This window comes from Phyllobates terribilis, unplaced genomic scaffold (assembly GCF_046119375.1).
Source record: "Phyllobates terribilis strain yellow unplaced genomic scaffold, ASM4611937v1 Scaffold_9__5_contigs__length_417890890, whole genome shotgun sequence".
NCBI lineage: Eukaryota > Metazoa > Chordata > Amphibia > Anura > Dendrobatidae > Phyllobates > Phyllobates terribilis.
The window spans coordinates 392,375,668-392,399,398 of NW_027362769.1; the positions used below are offsets into that span (position 1 = coordinate 392,375,668).

General features: G+C 48.7%; 1 protein-coding gene across 1 annotated transcript in view; it reads left to right on the forward strand.

The window, feature by feature from the left end:
• The window catches only part of LOC141162530 (large neutral amino acids transporter small subunit 4-like), a 134,748-nt gene that overhangs the window by 63,162 nt on the left and 47,855 nt on the right, over positions 1–23,731 (forward strand). The window contains exons 7-13 of the mRNA XM_073648727.1: positions 9,292–9,425; positions 9,501–9,664; positions 9,889–10,044; positions 11,189–11,315; positions 11,396–11,510; positions 11,735–11,808; positions 11,888–12,011. Coding sequence (XP_073504828.1) covers positions 9,292–9,425; positions 9,501–9,664; positions 9,889–10,044; positions 11,189–11,315; positions 11,396–11,510; positions 11,735–11,808; positions 11,888–12,011 — 894 coding nt within the window. The remainder of the gene's footprint in view (positions 1–9,291; positions 9,426–9,500; positions 9,665–9,888; positions 10,045–11,188; positions 11,316–11,395; positions 11,511–11,734; positions 11,809–11,887; positions 12,012–23,731) is intronic.

Genomic DNA, 23,731 nt, shown 5'->3' on the forward strand with positions numbered 1-23,731 from the left:
AAATACAATACTCGCCTCTCCTCCTTGTTTCCCGCTGATTCAGTCGCCACAGCTTGTGTTCTGAATCTGAAGTGTCGCACATCTCAGCGTAGAGGCCGCAACCTAGTGACCATCTCGCTGAGACGTCAGACCCCGAGGAGGAATGATGGGGAAGGAAGCTTCGGCTGACGCTCCCTCCTCCATCGCTTTTAACTGTATCGGCAGATGGCGATAGTTGAACTTGCGGGGGGACCCACAGCTCAGGGGCCCCATAGCGGCAGTGCAGGGAGATCGTGTCTCTCCGCTCTGCCGCAGAGTATCACTGTATTGGCACATGCTTACACAGTTAAATGTAGCACGGCTCCGGGTCGGCCCCTCAGAGCGCGGGGTCTGGGCCGGCCGCACCTTTTGCCCCCTGGTAGCTATGCTACTGATTGTCACCCTTGAAATTGTTCCAGAAAATTAAGTATTTCTCCCGGTAAATTATTACAATTCCACATATTTATTTCCTTTTTTTGTATTGGAACAACACAAAAAAAAACAGAGGAAGAAAGATAATCGGACATAATTTCACACAAAACCCCAAAATCGGCTAGACAAAATTGTTGGCACCTTTCCAAAATTCTGGGTAAACAACTTTATTTCAAGCACATGATGCTTGATCACACTCACTTGTGGCAAGTAACATGTGTGGGCAACATGAAAAGCTCACCTGAAACCAGATAAGAAGGGGAGAAGTTGACTCAATCTTTGGATTGTGTGTCTGTGTGAGCCACACTAAGCATGGAGAACAGAAAGAGGAGAAGAGAACTGTCTGAGGACTTGAGAACCAAAATTGTTGAACAATATCAACAATCTCAAGGTTACAAGTCCATCTGCAGAGATCTTGATGTTCCTTTGTCCACAGTGCACAACACAATCAAGAAGTTTCCAACCCTATGCACTGCAGCTAATCTCACTGGATGTGGACGGCAAAGAGAAAAATTGATGAAAGGTTACAACGCATGATAGTCCGGATGGTGGATAAGCAGCTCCAAAGTTACAAAGACATTCAAGCTGTCCTGCAGGCTCAGGGTGCATCAGTGTCAGCGCAAACTATCCGTACACACGTGAATGAAATAAAACGCTACGGCAGGAGACCCAGGAGGACCCCACTGCTGACAAAGACATAAAAAAGCTAGACTGCAGTTTGCCAAAATGTATATGAGTAAGCCAAAATTCTTCTGGGAAAGCTTTTTGTGGACAGATGAGACCAAGATAGAGCTTTTTGGTAAAGCACATCATTCTACTGTACCGAAAACGAAATGAGGCCTACAAAGAAAAGAACACAGTACCTACAGTCAAATATGGTGGAGGGTCACAGATGTTATGGGGTTGTTTTTCTGCCTCTGGCACTGGGTGTCTTGACTAAGTGCAAGGCATCATGAAATCTGAAGATTACCAATGGATTTTGGGTGGCAATGTAGTGCCCAGTGTCAGAAAGCTGGGTTTGCGTCCTAGGGCATGGGTCTTCCAGCAGGACAATGACCCCAAACTTACTTCAAGAAGCCCCCAGAAATGATGGAAACAAAGCGCTGGAGAGTTCTTGGCAGCAATGAGTCCGGATCTAAATCCCATTGATCACCTGTGGAGAGATCTTACAATGGCTGTTGGGAGAAGACGTCTTCACATATGAGAAACCTGGAGCAGTTTGTAAGAAGAGTCCAAGATCCCAGCTGAGGAGTGAGAAGCTGATGATTATAGGAAGCGATTGATTGCAGTTATTTATTCCAAAGGGCGCAACCAAATATTAAGTTGAGGGTGACAACAATTTTGTCCGGCCCACTTTTGGGGTTTTGTGTGAAATTGTCCAATTTGCATTTTTTCTCTCTTTTTTTTGTGTTGTTCCAATAAACACAAAGGAAATAAACCTGTATAACAAAACACGTGTAATTGCAATAATTATCTGGGAGAATACTTCATTTTCTGGAACAATTTCAAGGGTGCCAACACTTTCGGCCCTGACTGTATATAAACTCTTTCAGTCCCTGGTGGCCCAGTGGTATATATAGCGCTCCCTCCCTGGTGGTCCCGTGGTGTATATAGCGCTCCGTCCCTGGTGGTCCCGTGGTGTATATAGCGCTCCGTCCCTGGTAGCCTTGTGGTGTATATAGTGCTCCGTCCCTGGTAGCCTTGTGGTGTATATAGCGCTCCGTCCCTGGTAGCCTTGTGGTGTATCTAGCGCTCCGTCCCTGGTAGCCTTGTGGTGAATATAGCGCTCCGTCCCTGGTGGTCCCGTGGTGTATATAGCGCTCCGTCCCTGGTAGCCTTGTGGTGTATATAGCGCTCCGTCCCTGGTAGCCTTGTAGTGTATATAGCGCTCCGTCCCTGGTAGCCTTGTGGTGAATATAGCGCTCCGTCCCTGGTGGTCCCGTGGTGTATATAGCGCTCCGTCCCTGGTAGCCTTGTGGTGTATATAGCGCTCCGTCCCTGGTAGCCTTGTGGTGTATATAGCGCTCCATCCCTGGTAGCCTTGTGGTGTATATAGCGCTCCATCCCTGGTAGCCTTGTGGTGAATATAGCGCTCCATCCCTGGTGGTCCCGTGGTGTATATAGCGCTCCGTCCCTGGTAGCCTTGTGGTGTATATAGCGCTCCGTCCCTGGTAGCCTTGTGGTGTATATAGCGCTCCGTCCCTGGTAGCCTTGTGGCGTATATAGCGCTCCGTCCCTGGTAGCCTTGTGGTGTATATAGCGCTCCATCCCTGGTAACCTTGTGGTGAATATAGCGCTCCGTCACTGGTAGCCTTGTGGTGTATATAGCGCTCCGTCCCTGGTAGCCTTGTGGTGTATATAGCGCTCCGTCCCTGGTAGCCTTGTGGTGTATATAGCGCTCCGTCCCTGGTAGCCTTGTGGTGTATATAGCGCTCCGTCCCTGGTAGCCTTGTGGTGTATATAGCTCTCCGTCCCTGGTAGCTTTGTGGTGTATATAGCGCTCCGTCCCTGGTAGCCTTGTGGCGTATATAGCGCTCCGTCCCTGGTAGCCTTGTGGTGTATATAGCGCTCCATCCCTGGTAACCTTGTGGTGAATATAGCGCTCCGTCACTGGTAGCCTTGTGGTGTATATAGCGCTCCGTCCCTGGTAGCCTTGTGGTGTATATAGCGCTCCGTCCCTGGTAGCCTTGTGGTGTATATAGCGCTCCGTCCCTGGTAGCCTTGTGGTGTATATAGCGCTCCGTCCCTGGTAGCCTTGTGGTGTATATAGTGCTCCATCCCTGGTAGCCTTGTGGTGTATATAGTGCTCCATCCCTGGTAGCCTTGTGGTGTATATAGTGCTCCATCCCTGGTAGCCTTGTGGTGTATATAGCGCTCCGTCCCTGGTAGCTTTGTGGTGTACATAGCGCTCCGTCACTGGTAGCCTTGTGGTGTATATAGCGCTCCGTCCCTGGTAGCCTTGTGGTGTATATAGCGCTCCGTCACTGGTGGCCTTGTGGTGAATATAGCTCTCCGTCCCTGGTAGCCTTGTGGTGTATATAGCGCTCCGTCACTGGTGGCCTTGTGGTGTATATAGCGCTCCGTCCCTGGTAGCCTTGTGGTGTATATAGCGCTCCGTCCCTGGTAGCCTTGTGGTGTATATAGCGCTCCGTCCCTGGTAGCCTTGTGGTGTATATAGCGCTCCGTCACTGGTAGCCTTGTGGTGTATATAGCGCTCCGTCCCTGGTAGCCTTGTGGTATATATAGTTCTCCATACCTGGTGCCCCAGTGGTGTATATAGCGCTCCGTCCCTGGTAGCCTTGTGGTGTATATAGCGCTCCGTCCCTGGTAGCCTTGTGGTGTATATAGCGCTCCGTCCCTGGTAGCCTTGTGGTGTATATAGCGCTCCGTCCCTGGTAGCCTTGTGGTGTATATAGCGCTCCGTCCCTGGTAGCCTTGTGGTGAATATAGCGCTCCATCCCTGGTAGCCTTGTGGTGTATATAGCACTCCGTCCTTGGTAGCCTTGTGGTGTATATAGCGCTCCGTCCCTGGTAGCCTTGTGGTGAATATAGCGCTCCATCCCTGGTAGCCTTGTGGTGTATATAGCGCTCCATCCCTGGTAGCCTTGCGGTGTATATAGCGCTCCGTCCCTGGTAGCCTTGTGGTGTATATAGCGCTCCATCCCTGGTAGCCTTGTGGTGTATATAGCGCTCCATCCCTGGTAGCCTTGTGGTGTATATAGCGCTCCGTCCCTGGTAGCCTTGTGGTGTATCAAGCGCTCCGTCTCTGGTAGCCTTGTGGTGTATATAGCGCTCCGTCTCTGGTAGCCTTGTGGTATATATAGTTCTCCATACCTCGTGCCCCAGTGGTGTATATAGCGCTCCGTCACTGGTAGCCTTGTGGTGTATATAGCGCTCCATCCCTGGTAGCCTTGTGGTGTATATAGCGCTCCGTCCCTGGTAGCCTTGTGGTGTATATAGCGCTCCGTCACTGGTAGCCTTGTGGTGTATATAGCGCTCCATCCCTGGTAGCCTTGTGGTGTATATAGCGCTCCGTCTCTGGTAGCCTTGTGGTGTATATAGCGCTCCGTCCCTGGTAGCCTTGTAGTATATATAGTTCTCCATACCTGGTGCCCCAGTGGTGTATATAGCGCTCCGTCCCTGGTAGCCTTGTGGTGTATATAGCGCTCCGTCCCTGGTAGCCTTGTGGTGTATATAGCGCTCCGTCCCTGGTAGCCTTGTGGTGAATATAGCGCTCCGTCCCTGGTAGCCTTGTGGTGAATATAGCGCTCCGTCCCTGGTAGCCTTGTGGTGTATATAGCGCTCCGTCCCTGGTAGCCTTGTGGTGTATATAGCGCTCCATCCCTGGTAGCCTTGTGGTGTATATAGCGCTCCGTCCCTGGTAGCCTTGTGGTGTATATAGCGCTCTGTCCCTGGTAGCCTTGTGGTGTATATAGCGCTCCGTCCCTGGTGACCCAGTGGTGTATATGGTGCTCCGTCCCTGGTAGCCTTGTGGTGTATATAGCGCTCCGTCCCTGGTGACCCAGTGGTGTATATAGCGCTCCGTCCCTGGTAGCCTTGTGGTGTATATAGCGCTCCGTCCCTGGTAGCCTTGTGGTGTATATAGCGCTCCATCCCTGGTAGCCTTGTGGTGTATATAGCGCTCCGTCCCTGGTAGCCTTGTGGTGTATATAGCGCTCCATCCCTGGTAGCCTTGTGGTGTATATAGCGCTCCATCCCTGGTAGCCTTGTGGTGTATATAGCGCTCCGTCCCTGGTAGCCTTGTGGTGTATCAAGCGCTCCGTCTCTGGTAGCCTTGTGGTGTATATAGCGCTCCGTCTCTGGTAGCCTTGTGGTATATATAGTTCTCCATACCTGGTGCCCCAGTGGTGTATATAGCGCTCCGTCACTGGTAGCCTTGTGGTGTATATAGCGCTCCATCCCTGGTAGCCTTGTGGTGTATATAGCGCTCCGTCCCTGGTAGCCTTGTGGTGTATCAAGCGCTCCGTCTCTGGTAGCCTTGTGGTGTATATAGCGCTCCGTCCCTGGTAGCCTTGTGGTATATATAGTTCTCCATACCTGGTGCCCCAGTGGTGTATATAGCGCTCCGTCCCTGGTAGCCTTGTGGTGTATATAGCGCTCCGTCCCTGGTAGCCTTGTGGTGTATATAGCGCTCCGTCCCTGGTAGCCTTGTGGTGTATATAGCGCTCCGTCCCTGGTAGCCTTGTGGTGAATATAGCGCTCCGTCCCTGGTAGCCTTGTGGTGAATATAGCGCTCCATCCCTGGTAGCCTTGTGGTGTATATAGCGCTCCGTCCCTGGTAGCCTTGTGGTGTATATAGCGCTCTGTCCCTGGTAGCCTTGTGGTGTATATAGCGCTCCGTCCCTGGTAGCCTTGTGGTGAATATAGCGCTCCGTCCCTGGTAGCCTTGTGGTGAATATAGCGCTCCATCCCTGGTAGCCTTGTGGTGTATATAGCGCTCCGTCCCTGGTAGCCTTGTGGTGTATATAGCGCTCTGTCCCTGGTAGCCTTGTGGTGTATATGGTGCTCCGTCCCTGGTAGCCTTGTGGTGTATATAGCGCTCCGTCCCTGGTGACCCAGTGGTGTATATAGCGCTCCGTCCCTGGTAGCCTTGTGGTGTATATAGCGCTCCGTCACTGGTAGCCTTGTGGTGTATATAGCGCTCCATCCCTGGTAGCCTTGTGGTGTATATAGCGCTCCGTCCCTGGTAGCCTTGTGGTGTATATAGCGCTCCATCCCTGGTAGCCTTGTGGTGTATATAGCGCTCCATCCCTGGTAGCCTTGTGGTGTATATAGCGCTCCGTCCCTGGTAGCCTTGTGGTGTATCAAGCGCTCCGTCTCTGGTAGCCTTGTGGTGTATATAGCGCTCCGTCTCTGGTAGCCTTGTGGTATATATAGTTCTCCATACCTGGTGCCCCAGTGGTGTATATAGCGCTCCGTCACTGGTAGCCTTGTGGTGTATATAGCGCTCCATCCCTGGTAGCCTTGTGGTGTATATAGCGCTCCGTCCCTGGTAGCCTTGTGGTGTATCAAGCGCTCCGTCTCTGGTAGCCTTGTGGTGTATATAGCGCTCCATCCCTGGTAGCCTTGTGGTATATATAGTTCTCCATACCTGGTGCCCCAGTGGTGTATATAGCGCTCCGTCCCTGGTAGCCTTGTGGTGTATATAGCGCTCCGTCCCTGGTAGCCTTGTGGTGTATATAGCGCTCCGTCCCTGGTAGCCTTGTGGTGTATATAGCGCTCCGTCCCTGGTAGCCTTGTGGTGAATATAGCGCTCCGTCCCTGGTAGCCTTGTGGTGAATATAGCGCTCCATCCCTGGTAGCCTTGTGGTGTATATAGCGCTCCGTCCCTGGTAGCCTTGTGGTGTATATAGCGCTCTGTCCCTGGTAGCCTTGTGGTGTATATAGCGCTCCGTCCCTGGTGACCCAGTGGTGTATATGGTGCTCCGTCCCTGGTAGCCTTGTGGTGTATATAGCGCTCCGTCCCTGGTGACCCAGTGGTGTATATAGCGCTCCGTCCCTGGTAGCCTTGTGGTGTATATAGCGCTCCGTCCCTGGTAGCCTTGTGGTGTATATAGCGCTCCATCCCTGGTAGCCTTGTCGTGTATATAGCGCTCCGTCCCTGGTAGCCTTGTGGTGTATATAGCGCTCCATCCCTGGTAGCCTTGTGGTGTATATAGCGCTCCATCCCTGGTAGCCTTGTGGTGTATATAGCGCTCCGTCCCTGGTAGCCTTGTCGTGTATATAGCGCTCCGTCCCTGGTAGCCTTGTGGTGTATATAGCGCTCCGTCCCTGGTAGCCTTGTGGTGTATATAGCGCTCCATACCTGGTAGCCTTGTGGTGTATATAGCGCTCCGTCCCTGGTAGCCTTGTGGTGTATCAAGCGCTCCGTCTCTGGTAGCCTTGTGGTGTATATAGCGCTCCGTCTCTGGTAGCCTTGTGGTATATATAGTTCTCCATACCTGGTGCCCCAGTGGTGTATATAGCGCTCCGTCACTGGTAGCCTTGTGGTGTATATAGTGCTCCATCCCTGGTAGCCTTGTGGTGTATATAGCGCTCCGTCCCTGGTAGCCTTGTGGTGTATCAAGCGCTCCATCCCTGGTAGCCTTGTGGTGTATATAGCTCTCCGTCCCTGGTAGCCTTGTGGTATATATAGTTCTCCATACCTGGTGCCCCAGTGGTGTATATAGCGCTCCGTCCCTGGTAGCCTTGTGGTGTATATAGCGCTCCGTCCCTGGTAGCCTTGTGGTGAATATAGCGCTCCGTCCCTGGTAGCCTTGTGGTGTATATAGCGCTCCGTCCCTGGTGCCCCAGTGGTGTATATGGTGCTCCGTCCCTGGTAGCCTTGTGGTGTATATAGCGCTCCGTCCCTGGTAGCCTTGTGGTGTATATGGTGCTCCGTCCCTGGTAGCCTTGTGGTGTATATAGCGCTCCATCCCTGGTAGCCTTGTGGTGTATATAGCGCTCCGTCCCTGGTGACCCAGTGGTGTATATGGTGCTCCGTCCCTGGTAGCCTTGTGGTGTATATAGCGCTCCGTCCCTGGTGACCCAGTGGTGTATATAGCGCTCCGTCCCTGGTAGCCTTGTGGTGTATATAGCGCTCCGTCCCTGGTAGCCTTGTGGTGTATATAGCGCTCCGTCCCTGGTAGCCTTGTGGTGTATATAGCGCTCCGTCCCTGGTGACCCAGTGGTGTATATAGCGCTCCGTCCCTGGTAGCCTTGTGGTGTATCAAGCGTTCCGTCCCTGGTAGCCTTGTGGTGTATATAGCGCTCCGTCCCTGGTAGCCTTGTACTGTATATAGCGCTCCGTCCCTGGTAGCCTTGTCGTGTATATAGCGCTCCGTCCCTGGTAGCCTTGTGGTGAATATAGCGCTCCATCCCTGGTAGCCTTGTGGTGTATCAAGCGCTCCGTCCCTGGTGACCCAGTGGTGTATATGGTGCTCCATCCCTGGTAGCCTTGTGGTGTATCAAGCGCTCTGTCCCTGGTGACCCAGTGGTGTATATGGTGCTCCATCCCTGGTAGCCTTGTGGTGTATCAAGCGCTCTGTCCCTGGTGGTCCCGTGATGTATATAGAGCTCCGTCCCTGGTGGTCCCGTGATGTATATAGAGCTCCGTCCCTGGTAGCCTTGTGGTGTATATAGCGCTCCATCCCTGGTGACCCAGTGGTGTATATAGCGCTCCGTCCCTGGTAGCCTTGTGGTGTATATAGCGCTCCGTCCCTGGTAGCCTTGTGGTGTATATAGCGCTCCGTCCCTGGTAGCCTTGTGGTGTATATAGCGCTCCGTCCCTGGTAGCCTTGTGGTATATATAGTTCTCCATACCTGGTGACCCAGTGGTGTATATAGCGCTCCGTCCCTGGTAGCCTTGTGGTGTATATAGCGCTCCGTCCCTGGTAGCCTTGTGGTGTATATAGCGCTCCGTCCCTGGTAGCCTTGTGGTGTATATAGCGCTCCGTCCCTGGTAGCCTTGTGGTGTATATAGCGCTCCATCCCTGGTGGTCCCGTGGTGTATATAGCGCTCCGTCCCTGGTAGCCTTGTGGTGTATCTAGCGCTCCGTCCCTGGTGGTCCCGTGGTGTATATAGCGCTCCGTCCCTAGTGGTCCCGTGATGTATATAGAGCTCCGTCCCTGGTAGCCTTGTGGTGTATATAGCGCTCCGTCCCTGGTGGTCCCGTGGTGTATATAGCGCTCCGTCCCTGGTAGCCTTGTGGTGTATCTAGCGCTCCGTCCCTGGTGGTCCCGTGGTGTATATAGCGCTCCGTCCCTGGTGGTCCCGTGACCTCATTCTGAGGATATAACTTTCCAGCATTACAGTTTTGCTTCCTTCCTGTCTCCGTTCAGGTCCTGTACTATTCGGGGGTCCCCATTGTCCCCATCATTTTATTTTACGGGGCCCTGTCCTGTGCTATGCTCCTGAACAGCACCCTCTGCTGGAACCTGACGCCCCCCGAGAAGGAAGAGGACAACATCTACAGGTGAATGGGGTCGTCAGCTGCCGGCCGGTGAGTGCTGATGGGACAGGTCATGACCACCATGTCGTGTCTCCTCAGCGTCAGGCTGCGGCTGAACTGCTACGAGGCCGTGAAGAAGAAGAAGCAGCCGCAGGAGGACAAGTGGTGCCAGAAGTCCCTGCAACTCAAGTTCCAGGATTCTCTGAGGGACAGAGAAAGAATCCTGAGCCAGAGGAGGGCGCTGAGCTTCAGGAGGCCGAATGGTAACCGGCGTCTACTAACCACTGTCAGGCCAGGACCAATGTCAGGTCTCTTCATCATTTCGCCAGTTATATCACAGTGATATCTGCTCCCGGCCCAACAATGATCACCATGTTCTGCCCCAAGTAGCTCATGAAGACCAGCAGAGGACATCCCCAGAGGACCAGGGCTATTAATGACCTTGTTATATCGGAAGCGTCCGCTGATCGTGGCTCTTTTCTTATAGTTGCTGCCCCGACACCGCTCCTGGAAAGTCTCACCTCTCCCACGTTCCTGCTCCACCTGCTGTCGGACACCACGCTGCTCACCTGGATCTACTTCTACATCTCCTCGATCGACTCACATCTTCAGAGTAAGGCGGAGGATCATGGGCGCCAGGCAGGTGAGAGCCCCCGACTGCCCCCGCCAGGCAGGTGAGAGCCCCCCGACTGCCCCCGCCAGGCAGGTGAGAGCCCCCCGACTGCCCCCGCCAGGCAGGTGAGAGCCCCCCGACTGCCCCCGCCAGGCAGGCGAGAGCCCCCCGACTGCCCCCGCCAGGCAGGTGAGAGCCCCCCGACTGCCCCCGCCAGGCAGGTGAGAGCCCCCGACTGCCCCCGCCAGGCAGGCGAGAGCCCCCCGACTGCCCCCGCCAGGCAGGCGAGAGCCCCCCGACTGCCCCCGCCAGGCAGGCGAGAGCCCCCCGACTGCCCCCGCCAGGCGAGAGCCCCCCGACTGCCCCCGCCAGGCAGGCGAGAGCCCCCCGACTGCCCCCGCCAGGCAGGCGAGAGCCCCCGACTGCCCCCGCCAGGCAGGCGAGAGCCACCGACTGCACATGCCAGGCAGGCGAGAGCCACCCACTGCCCCCGCCAGGCAGGTGAGAGCCCCACGACTGCCCCCGCCAGGCAGGTGAGAGCCCCCGACTGCCCCCGCCAGGCAGACGAGAGCCACCGACTGCACATGCCAGGCAGGCGAGAGCCACCCACTGCCCCCGCCAGGCAGGTGAGAGCCCCACGACTGCCCCCGCCAGGCAGGTGAGAGCCCCCCGACTGCCCCCGCCAGGCAGGTGAGAGCCCCCCGACTGCCCCCGCCAGGCAGGTGAGAGCCCCCGACTGCCCCCGCCAGGCAGGTGAGAGCCCCCGACTGCCCCCGCCAGGCAGGCGAGAGCCCCCGACTGCCCCCGCCAGGCAGGCGAGAGCCACCGACTGCACATGCCAGGCAGGCGAGAGCCACCCACTGCCCCCGACAAGCGAGAGATGCACCCGACAGGCCCTGCCAGGCGAGAGAGGTACCCGACTGACCCTGCCAGGCAGGCGAGAGCCAACGACTGCCCATGCCGGGTGAGAGCCATCGACTGCCCCCGACAAGCGAGAGAGCCCCCGACTGGCCCTGCCAGGCGAGAGAGCCCCCAACTGGCCCTGCTAGGCAGGCAAGAGAGCCCCCGACTTGCCCTGCCCCTGCCAGGCGAGAGCCCCCGACTTCCCCTGCCAGGCAGATGTATCATAGTCCCAGGCCTTTTATGTCCTTATTACGGTGTCTCGCCTTCACAGATCTCTACTCCTCTGTATTTGGGGCGCTGCAGATGCTCGGACTGTTTGCCGCGCCGCTGATCTCCATTTTACTCCATAACCACCACATCCGAAAAATTGGAAAAAAGAGAGGCCAGAACACCGCCAGGTCCTTCCATGTTGTATACTGCGCTCCATCCTCTCCGCACTACATTGCTGTAATCCTCATAGTATAATGGTGTCTTGTAGGAATCCTCCCCGGAGCGCATGCAGTGTGAGGAGGCTGGCCGCCGTCTACTCCCTCCGCACTCTTCTCGTGATTTGCTTTGGGATCATTTGTCTTGTTCAGTCCCTGCACATCCAGGTAAATGGTCCATTGAGGAAGGCAATGATCACACCGGCCTCAGCCTCGATCTATGCTGCATTCAGTACCACCTCAGAGCCAGCAGATGGCGCTGAGCCACCTCCATACACATTCCTCGATTCTCCACCTGCAGGCTGTGACCGGTACTACACGCAGTACAGCAGCAGTGGGGATATTTTGTGCTTTGCTCTTTTTGACTTTTTACCTTTCTCGTTGCCCCCGAGGTGATCGGCTTCATCCTCCACGTGGTGATGAGAACGTCCATGTTGTTAGTTGGCTCCACTCTTTATCTCTGTGTGTGAGTATAAAGCTCCGGTGACATCACCCACCGCCTTCACCAATAACTCAGGGGTCACAATGTCCCATCTGTTCCTCAGGTTTCCCGGCCAACATTTCGGTGCTTTGCTGGGAATCAACGCGTTCATCTCATCAATCCTGTCCCTTGTCCAACATCCGATCTTCCTACTGGTCACAGGACCCCTGAAGAAGGACCCATTCTGGGTAAGAGCATCTCTGTCCTTATTTCTTGTAGGAAACCGTCACAATTCTGTATTATACTCCAGAGCTGCGCTCACTATTCTGCTGGTGCAGTCACTGTGTACATACATTACATTACTGATCCTGAGTTACCTCCTGTATTATACTCCAGAGCTGCACTCACTATTCGGCTGGTGCAGTCACTGTGTACATACATTACATTACTGATCCTGAGTTACATCCTGTATTATACTCCAGAGCTGCACTCACTATTCTGCTGGTGCAGTCACTGTGTACATACATTACATTACTGATCCTGAGTTACATCCTGTATTATACTGCAGAGCTGCACTCACTATTCTGCTGGTGCAGTCACTGTGTACATACATTACATTACTGATCCTGAGTTACCTCCTGTATTATACTCCAGAGCTGCACTCACTATTCTTCTGGTGCAGTCACTGTGTACATACATTACATTACTGATCCTGAGTTACCTCCTGTATTATACTCCAGAGCTGCACTCACTATTCTGCTGGTGCAGTCACTGTGTACATACATTACATTACTGATCCTGAGTTACATCCAGTATTATACTCCAGAGCTGCACTCACTATTCTGCTAGTGCAGTCACTGTGTACATACATTACATTACTGATCCTGAGTTACATCCTGTATTATACTCCAGAGCTGCACTCACTATTCTGCTAGTGCAGTCACTGTGTACATACATTACATTACTGATCCTGAGTTACATCCTGTATTATACTCCAGAGCTGCACTCACTATTCTGCTGGTGCAGTCACTGTGTACATACATTACATTACTGATCCTGAGTTACATCCTGTATTATACCCCAGAGCTGCACTCACTATTCTGCTGGTGCAGTCACTGTGTACATACATTACATAACTGATCCTGAGTTACATCCTGTGTTATCCTCCAGAGCTGCACTCACTATTCTGCTGGTGCAGTCACTGTGTACATACATTACATTACTGATCCTGAGTTACATCCTGTATTATACAGCAGAGCTGCACTCACTATTCTGCTGGTGCAGTTACTGTGTATATACATTACATTACTGATCCTGAGTTACATCCTGTGTTATCCTCCAGAGCGGCACTCACTATTCTGCTGGTGCAGTCACTGTGTACATACATTACATTACTGATCCTGAGTTACATCCTGTATTATACTCCAGAGCTGCACTCACTATTCTGCTGGTGCAGTCACTGTGCACATACATTACATTACTGATCCGGAGTTACATCCTGTGTTATCCTCCAGAGCTGCACTCACTATTCTGCTGGTGCCGTCACTGTGTACATACATTACATTACTGACCCTGAGTTACATCCTGTATTATACTCCAGAGCTGCACTCACTATTCTGCTGGTGCAGTCACTGTGTACATACATTACATTACTGATGCTGAGTTACATCCTGTATTATACTCCAGAGCTGCACTCACTATTCTGCTGGTGCAGTCACTGTGTACATACATTACTGATCCTGAGTTACATCCTGTATTATACTCCAGAGCTGCACTCACTATTCTTCTGGTGCAGTCACTGTGTACATACATTACATTACTGATCCTGTACTGATCCTGAGTTACATCCTGTATTATACTCCAGAGCTGCACTCACTATTCTGCTGGTGCAGTCACTGTGTACATACATTACATTACTGATCCTGAGTTACCTCCTGTATTATACTACAGAGCTGCGCTCACTATTCTGCTGGTGCAGTCACTGTGTACATACATTACATTACTGATCCTGAGTGACATCCTGTATTATACTCCAGAGCTGCACTCACTATTCTGCTGGTGCAGTCACTGTGTACATACATTACATTACTGATCCTGAGTTACATCCTGTATTATACTCCAGAGCTGCACTCACTATTCTTCTGGTGCAGTCACTGTGTACATACATTACATTACTGATCATGAGTTACCTCCTGTATTATACTCCAGAGCTGCGCTCACTATTCTGCTGGTGCAGTCACTGTGTACATACATTACATTACTGATCCTGAGTTACCTCCTGTATTATACTCCAGAGCTGCACTCACTATTCTGCTGGTGCAGTCACTGTGTACATACATTACATTACTGATCCTGAGTTACATCCTGTATTATACTCCAGAGCTGCACACACTATTCTGCTGGTGCAGTCACTGTGTACATACATTACATTACTGATCCTGAGCTACCTCCTGTATTATACTCCAGAGCTGCACTCACTATTCTGCTGGTGCAGTCACTGTGTACATACATTACATTACTGATCCTGAGTTACCTCCTGTATTATACTCCAGAGCTGCACTCACTATACTGCTGGTGCAGTCACTGTGTACATACATTACATTACTGATCCTGAGCTACCTCCTGTATTATACTCCAGAGCTGCACTCACTATTCTGCTGGTGCAGTCACTATGTACATACATTACATTACTGATCCTGAGTTACCTCCTGTATTATACTCCAGAGCTGCGGTCACTATTCTGCTGGTGCAGTCACTGTGTACATACATTACATTACTGATCCTGAGTTACATCCTGTATTATACTCCAGAGCTGCACTCACTATTCTGCTGGTGCAGTCACTGTGTACATACATTACATTACTGATCCTGAGTTACATCCTGTATTATACTCCAGAGCTGCACTCACTATTCTGCTGGTGCAGTCACTGTGTACATACATTACATTACTGATCCTGAGTTACCTCCTGTATTATACTTCAGAGCTGCACTCACTATACTGCTGGTGCAGTCACTGTGTACATACATTACATTACTGATCCTGAGTTACCTCCTGTATTATACTCCAGAGCTGTACTCACTATTCTGCTGGTGCAGTCACTGTGTACATACATTACATTACTGATCCTGAGTTACATCCTGTATTATACTCCAGAGCTGCACTCACTATTCTTCTGGTGCAGTCACTGTGTACATACATTACGGATCTTGAGTTACCTCCTGTATTATACTCCAGAGCTGCACTCACTATTCTGCTGGTGCAGTCACTGTGTACATACATTACTGATCCTGAGTTACATCCTGTATTATACTCCAGAGCTGCAGTCACTATTCTGCTGGTGCAGTCACTGTGTACATACATCACATTACTGATCCTGAGTTACATCCTGTATTATACTCCAGAGCTGCACTCACTATTCTGCTGGTGCAGTCACTGAGTACATACATTACATTACTGATCCTGAGTTACCTCCTGTATTATACTCCAGAGCTGCACTCACTATTCTGCTGGTGCAGTCACTGTGTACATACATTACATTACTGATCCTGACTTACATCCTGTATTATACTCCAGAGCTCCACTCACTATTCTGCTGGTGCAGTCACTGTGTACATACATTACATTACTGATCCTGAGTTACATCCTGTATTATACTCCAGAGCTGCACTCACTATTCTGCTGGTGCAGTCACTGTGTACATACATTACATTACTGATCCTGAGTTACCTCCTGTATTATACTCCAGAGCTGCACTCACTATTCTGCTGGTGCAGTCACTGTGTATATACATTACATTACTGATCCTGAGTTACATCATGTATTATACTCCAGAGCTGCACTCACTATTCTGCTGGTACAGTCACTGTGTACATACATTACATTACTGATCCTGAGTTACATCCTGTATTATACTCCAGAGCTGCACTCACTATTCTGCTGGTGCAGTCACTGTGTACATACATTACATTACTGATCCTGAGTTACCTTCTGTATTATACTTCAGAGCTGCACTCACTATACTGCTGGTGCAGTCACTGTGTACATACATTACATTACTGATCCTGAGTTACCTCCTGTATTATACTCCAGAGCTGCACTCACTATTCTGCTGGTGCAGTCACTGTGTACATACATTACATTACTGATCCTGCGTTACATCCTGTATTATACTCCAGAGCTGCACTCACTATTCTGCTGGTGCAGTCACTGTGTACATACATTACATTACTGATCCTGAGTTACCTCCTGTATTATACTTCAGAGCTGCACTCACTATACTGCTGGTGCAGTCACTGTGTACATACATTACATTACTGATCCTGAGTTACCTCCTGTATTATACTCCAGAGCTGCACTCACTATTCTGCTGGTGCAGTCACTGTGTACATACATTACATTACTGATCCTGCGTTACATCCTGTATTATACTCCAGAGCTGCACTCACTATTCTGCTGGTGCAGTCACTGTGTACATACATTACATTACTGATCCTGAGTTACATCCTGTATTATACTCCAGAGCTGCACTCACTATTCTGCTGCTGCAGTCACTATGTACATACATTACATTACTGATCCTGAGTTACCTCCTGTATTATACTTCAGAGCTGCACTCACTATTCTGCTGGTGCAGTCACTGTGTACATACATTACATTACTGATCCTGAGTTACCTCCTGTATTATACTCCAGAGCTGCACTCACTATTCTGCTGGTGCAGTCACTATGTACATACATTACATTACTGATCCTGAGTTACCTCCTGTATTATACTCCAGAGCTGCACTCACTATTCTTCTGGTGCAGTCACTGTGTACATACATTACGGATCTTGAGTTACCTCCTGTATTATACTCCAGAGCTGCACTCACTATTCTGCTGGTGCAGTCACTGTGTACATACATTACTGATCCTGAGTTACATCCTGTATTATACTCCAGAGCTGCACTCACTATTCTGCTGGTGCAGTCACTGTGTACATACATCACATTACTGATCCTGAGTTACATCCTGTATTATACTCCAGAGCTGCACTCACTATTCTGCTGGTGCAGTCACTGAGTACATACATTACATTACTGATCCTGAGTTACCTCCTGTATTATACTCCAGAGCTGCACTCACTATTCTGCTGGTGCAGTCACTGTGTACATACATTACATTACTGATCCTGAGTTACATCCTGTATTATACTCCAGAGCTGCACTCACTATTCTGCTGGTGCAGTCACTGTGTACATACATTACATTACTGATCCTGAGTTACCTCCTGTATTATACTCCAGAGCTGCACTCACTATTCTGCTGGTGCAGTGACTGTGTACATACATTACATTACTGATCCTGAGTTACATCCTGCATTATACCCCAGAGCTGCACTCACTATTCTGCTGGTGCAGTCACTGTGTACATACATTACATTACTGATCCTGACTTACATCCTGTATTATACTCCAGAGCTCCACTCACTATTCTGCTGGTGCAGTCACTGTGTACATACATTACATTACTGATCCTGAGTTACATCCTGTATTATACTCCAGAGCTGCACTCACTATTCTGCTGGTGCAGTCACTGTGTACATACATTACATTACTGATCCTGAGTTACCTCCTGTATTATACTCCAGAGCTGCACTCAATATTCTGCTGGTGCAGTCACTGTGTATATACATTACATTACTGATCCTGAGTTACATCATGTATTATACTCCAGAGCTGCACTCACTATTCTGCTGGTGCAGTCACTGTGTACATACATTACATTACTGATCCTGAGTTACATCCTGTATTATACTCCAGAGCTGCACTCACTATTCTGCTGGTGCAGTCACTGTGTACATACATTACATTACTGATCCTGAGTTACATCCTGTATTATACTCCAGAGCTGCACTCACTATTCTGCTGGTGCAGTCACTGTGTACATACATTACATTACTGATCCTGAGTTACATCATGTATTATACTCCAGAGCTGCACTCATTATTCTGCTGGTGCAGTCACTGTGTACATACATTACATTACTGATCGTGAGTTACATCCAATATTATACTCCAGAGCTGCACTCACTATTCTGCTGGTGCAGTCACTGTGTACATACATTACATTACTGATCCTGAGTTACATCCTGTATTATACTCCAGAGCTGCACTCACTATTCTGCTGGTACAGTCACTGTGTACATACATTACATTACTGATCCTGAGTTACATCCTGTATTATACTCCAGAGCTGCACTCACTATTCTGCTGGTGCAGTCACTGTGTACATACATTACATTACTGATCCAGAGTTACATCCTGTCTTATACTGCAGAGCTGCACTCACTATTCTGCTGGTGCAGTCACTGTGTACATACATTACATTACTGATCCTGAGTTACCTCCTGTATTATACTCCAGAGCTGCACTCACTATTCTGCTGCTGCAGTCACTATGTACATACATTACATTACTGATCCTGAGTTACCTCCTGTATTATACTCCAGAGCTGCACTCACTATTCTGCTGGTACAGTCACTGTGTACATACATTACATTACTGATCCTGAGTTACCTCCTGTATTATACTCCAGAGCTGCACTCACTATTCTGCTGGTGCAGTCACTATGTACATACATTACATTACTGATCCTGAGTTACCTCCTGTATTATACTCCAGAGCTGCTCTCACTATTCTTCTGGTGCAGTCACTGTGTACATACATTACGGATCTTGAGTTACCTCCTGTATTATACTCCAGAGCTGCACTCACTATTCTGCTGGTGCAGTCACTGTGTACATACATTACTGATCCTGAGTTACATCCTGTATTATACTCCAGAGCTGCACTCACTATTCTGCTGGTGCAGTCACTGTGTACATACATCACATTACTGATCCTGAGTTACATCCTGTATTATACTCCAGAGCTGCACTCACTATTCTGCTGGTGCAGTCACTGAGTACATACATTACATTACTGATCCTGAGTTACCTCCTGTATTATACTCCAGAGCTGCACTCACTATTCTGCTGGTGCAGTCACTGTGTACATACATTACATTACTGATCCTGAGTTACATCCTGTATTATACTCCAGAGCTGCACTCACTATTCTGCTGGTGCAGTCACTGTGTACATACATTACATTACTGATCCTGAGTTACCTCCTGTATTATACTCCAGAGCTGCACTCACTATTCTGCTGGTGCAGTGACTGTGTACATACATTACATTACTGATCCTGAGTTACATCCTGCATTATACCCCAGAGCTGCACTCACTATTCTGCTGGTGCAGTCACTGTGTACATACATTACATTACTGATCCTGAGTTACATCCTGTATTATACTCCAGAGCTGCACTCACTATTCTGCTGGTGCAGTCACTGTGTACATACATTACATTACTGATCCTGAGTTACCTCCTGTATTATACTCCAGAGCTGCACTCACTATTCTGCTGGTGCAGTCACTGTGTATATACATTACATTACTGATTCTGAGTTACATCATGTATTATACTCCAGAGCTGCACTCACTATTCTGCTGGTACAGTCACTGTGTACATACATTACATTACTGATCCTGAGTTACATCCTGTATTATACTCCAGAGCTGCACTCACTATTCTGCTGGTGCAGTCACTGTGTACATACATTACATTACTGATCCTGAGTTACATCCTGTGTTATCCTCCAGAGCTGCACTCACTATTCTGCTGGTGCAGTCACTGTGTACATACATTACATTACTGATCCTGAGTTACCTCCTGTATTATACTTCAGAGCTGCACTCACTATACTGCTGGTGCAGTCACTGTGTACATACATTACATTACTGATCCTGAGTTACCTCCTGTATTATACTCCAGAGCTGCACTCACTATTCTGCTGGTGCAGTCACTGTGTACATACATTACATTACTGATCCTGAGTTACATCCTGTATTATACTCCAGAGCTGCACTCACTATTCTGCTGCTGCAGTCACTATGTACATACATTACATTACTGATCCTGAGTTACCTCCTGTATTATACTTCAGAGCTGCACTCACTATTCTGCTGGTGCAGTCACTGTGTACATACATTACATTACTGATCCTGAGTTACCTCCTGTATTATACTCCAGAGCTGCACTCACTATTCTGCTGGTGCAGTCACTGTGTACATACATTACATTACTGATCCTGAGTTACCTCCTGTATTATACTCCAGAGCTGCACTCACTATTCTTCTGGTGCAGTCACTGTGTACATACATTACGGATCTTGAGTTACCTCCTGTATTATACTCCAGAGCTGCACTCACTATTCTGCTGGTGCAGTCACTGTGTACATACATTACTGATCCTGAGTTACATCCTGTATTATACTCCAGAGCTGCACTCACTATTCTGCTGGTGCAGTCACTGTGTACATACATTACATTACTGATCCTGAGTTACATCCTGTATTATACTCCAGAGCTGCACTCACTATTCTGCTGGTGCAGTCACTGAGTACATACATTACATTACTGATCCTGAGTTACCTCCTGTATTATACTCCAGAGCTGCACTCACTATTCTGCTGGTGCAGTCACTGTGTACATACATTACATTACTGATCCTGAGTTACATCCTGTATTATACTCCAGAGCTGCATGCACTCACTATTCTGCTGGTGCAGTCACTGTGTACATACATTACATTACTGATCCTGAGTTACATCCTGTATTATACTCCAGAGCTGCATGCACTCACTATTCTGCTGGTGCAGTCACTGTGTACATACATTACATTACTGATCCTGAGTTACCTCCTGTATTATACTGCAGAGCTGCACTCACTATTCTGCTGGTGCAGTCACTGTGTACATACATTACATTACTGATCCTGAGTTACCTCCTGTATTATACTCCAGAGCTGCACTCACTATTCTGCTGCTGCAGTCACTATGTACATACATTACATTACTGATCCTGAGTTACCTCCTGTATTATACTCCAGAGCTGCACTCACTATTCTGCTGGTACAGTCACTGTGTACATACATTACATTACTGATCCTGAGTTACCTCCTGTATTATACTCCAGAGCTGCACTCACTATTCTGCTGGTGCAGTCACTATGTACATACATTACATTACTGATCCTGAGTTACCTCCTGTATTATACTCCAGAGCTGCTCTCACTATTCTTCTGGTGCAGTCACTGTGTACATACATTACGGATCTTGAGTTACCTCCTGTATTATACTCCAGAGCTGCACTCACTATTCTGCTGGTGCAGTCACTGTGTACATACATTACTGATCCTGAGTTACATCCTGTATTATACTCCAGAGCTGCACTCACTATTCTGCTGGTGCAGTCACTGTGTACATACATCACATTACTGATCCTGAGTTACATCCTGTATTATACTCCAGAGCTGCACTCACTATTCTGCTGGTGCAGTCACTGAGTACATACATTACATTACTGATCCTGAGTTACCTCCTGTATTATACTCCAGAGCTGCACTCACTATTCTGCTGGTGCAGTCACTGTGTACATACATTACATTACTGATCCTGAGTTACATCCTGTATTATACTCCAGAGCTGCACTCACTATTCTGCTGGTGCAGTCACTGTGTACATACATTACATTACTGATCCTGAGTTACCTCCTGTATTATACTCCAGAGCTGCACTCACTATTCTGCTGGTGCAGTGACTGTGTACATACATTACATTACTGATCCTGAGTTACATCCTGCATTATACCCCAGAGCTGCACTCACTATTCTGCTGGTGCAGTCACTGTGTACATACATTACATTACTGATCCTGACTTACATCCTGTATTATACTCCAGAGCTGCACTCACTATTCTGCTGGTGCTGTCACTGTGTACATACATTACATTACTGATCCTGAGTTACCTCCTGTATTATACTCCAGAGCTGCACTCACTATTCTGCTGGTGCAGTCACTGTGTACATACATTACATTACTGATCCTGAGTTACATCCTGTATTATACTCCAGAGCTGCACTCACTATTCTGCTGGTGCAGTCACTGTGTACATACATTACATTACTGATCCTGAGTTACCTCCTGTATTATACTCCAGAGCTGCACTCACTATTCTGCTGGTGCAGTCACTGTGTATATACATTACATTACTGATCCTGAGTTACATCATGTATTATACTCCAGAGCTGCACTCACTATTCTGCTGGTACAGTCACTGTGTACATACATTACATTACTGATCCTGAGTTACATCCTGTATTATACTCCAGAGCTGCACTCACTATTCTGCTGGTGCAGTCACTGTGTACATACATTACATTACTGATCCTGAGTTACATCCTGTATTATACTCCAGAGCTGCACTCACTATTCTGCTGGTGCAGTCACTGTGTACATACATTACATTACTGATCCTGAGTTACATCCTGTGTTATCCTCCAGAGCTGCACTCACTATTCTGCTGGTGCAGTCACTGTGTACATACATTACATTACTGATCCTGAGTTACCTCCTGTATTATACTTCAGAGCTGCACTCACTATACTGCTGGTGCAGTCACTATGTACATACATTACATTACTGATCCTGAGTTACCTCCTGTATTATACTCCAGAGCTGCACTCACTATTCTGCTGGTGCAGTCACTGTGTACATACATTACATTACTGATCCTGAGTTACATCCTGTATTATACTCCAGAGCTGCACTCACTATTCTGCTGCTGCAGTCACTATGTACATACATTACATTACTGATCCTGAGTTACCTCCTGTATTATACTTCAGAGCTGCACTCACTATTCTGCTGGTGCAGTCACTGTGTACATACATTACATTACTGATCCTGAGTTACCTCCTGTATTATACTCCAGAGCTGCACTCACTATTCTGCTGGTGCAGTCACTGTGTACATACATTACATTACTGATCCTGAGTTACCTCCTGTATTATACTCCAGAGCTGCACTCACTATTCTTCTGGTGCAGTCACTGTGTACATACATTACGGATCTTGAGTTACCTCCTGTATTATACTCCAGAGCTGCACTCACTATTCTGCTGGTGCAGTCACTGTGTACATACATTACTGATCCTGAGTTACATCCTGTATTATACTCCAGAGCTGCACTCACTATTCTGCTGGTGCAGTCACTGTGTACATACATTACATTACTGATCCTGAGTTACATCCTGTATTATACTCCAGAGCTGCACTCACTATTCTGCTGGTGCAGTCACTGAGTACATACATTACATTACTGATCCTGAGTTACCTCCTGTATTATACTCCAGAGCTGCACTCACTATTCTGCTGGTGCAGTCACTGTGTACATACATTACATTACTGATCCTGAGTTACATCCTGAATTATACTCCAGAGCTGCATGCACTCACTATTCTGCTGGTGCAGTCACTGTGTACATACATTACATTACTGATCCTGAGTTACCTCCTGTATTATACTCCAGAGCTGCACTCACTATTCTGCTGGTGCAGTGACTGTGTACATACATTACATTACTGATCCTGAGTTACCTCCTGTATTATACCCCAGAGCTGCACTCACTATTCTGCTGGTGCAGTCACTATGTACATACATTACATTACTGATCCTGAGTTACATCCTGCATTATACTCCAGAGCTGCACTCACTATTCTGCTGGTGCAGTGACTGTGTACATACATTACATTACTGATCCTGAGTTACATCCTGCATTATACTCCAGAGCTCCACTCACTATTCTGCTGGTGCAGTCACTGTGTACATACATTACATTACTGATCCTGAGTTACATCCTGTATTATACTCCAGAGCTGCACTCACTATTCTGCTGGTGCAGTCACTGTGTACATACATTACATTACTGATCCTGAGTTACATCATGTATTATACTCCAGAGCTGCACTCATTATTCTGCTGGTGCAGTCACTGTGTACATACATTACATTACTGATCGTGAGTTACATCCAATATTATACTCCAGAGCT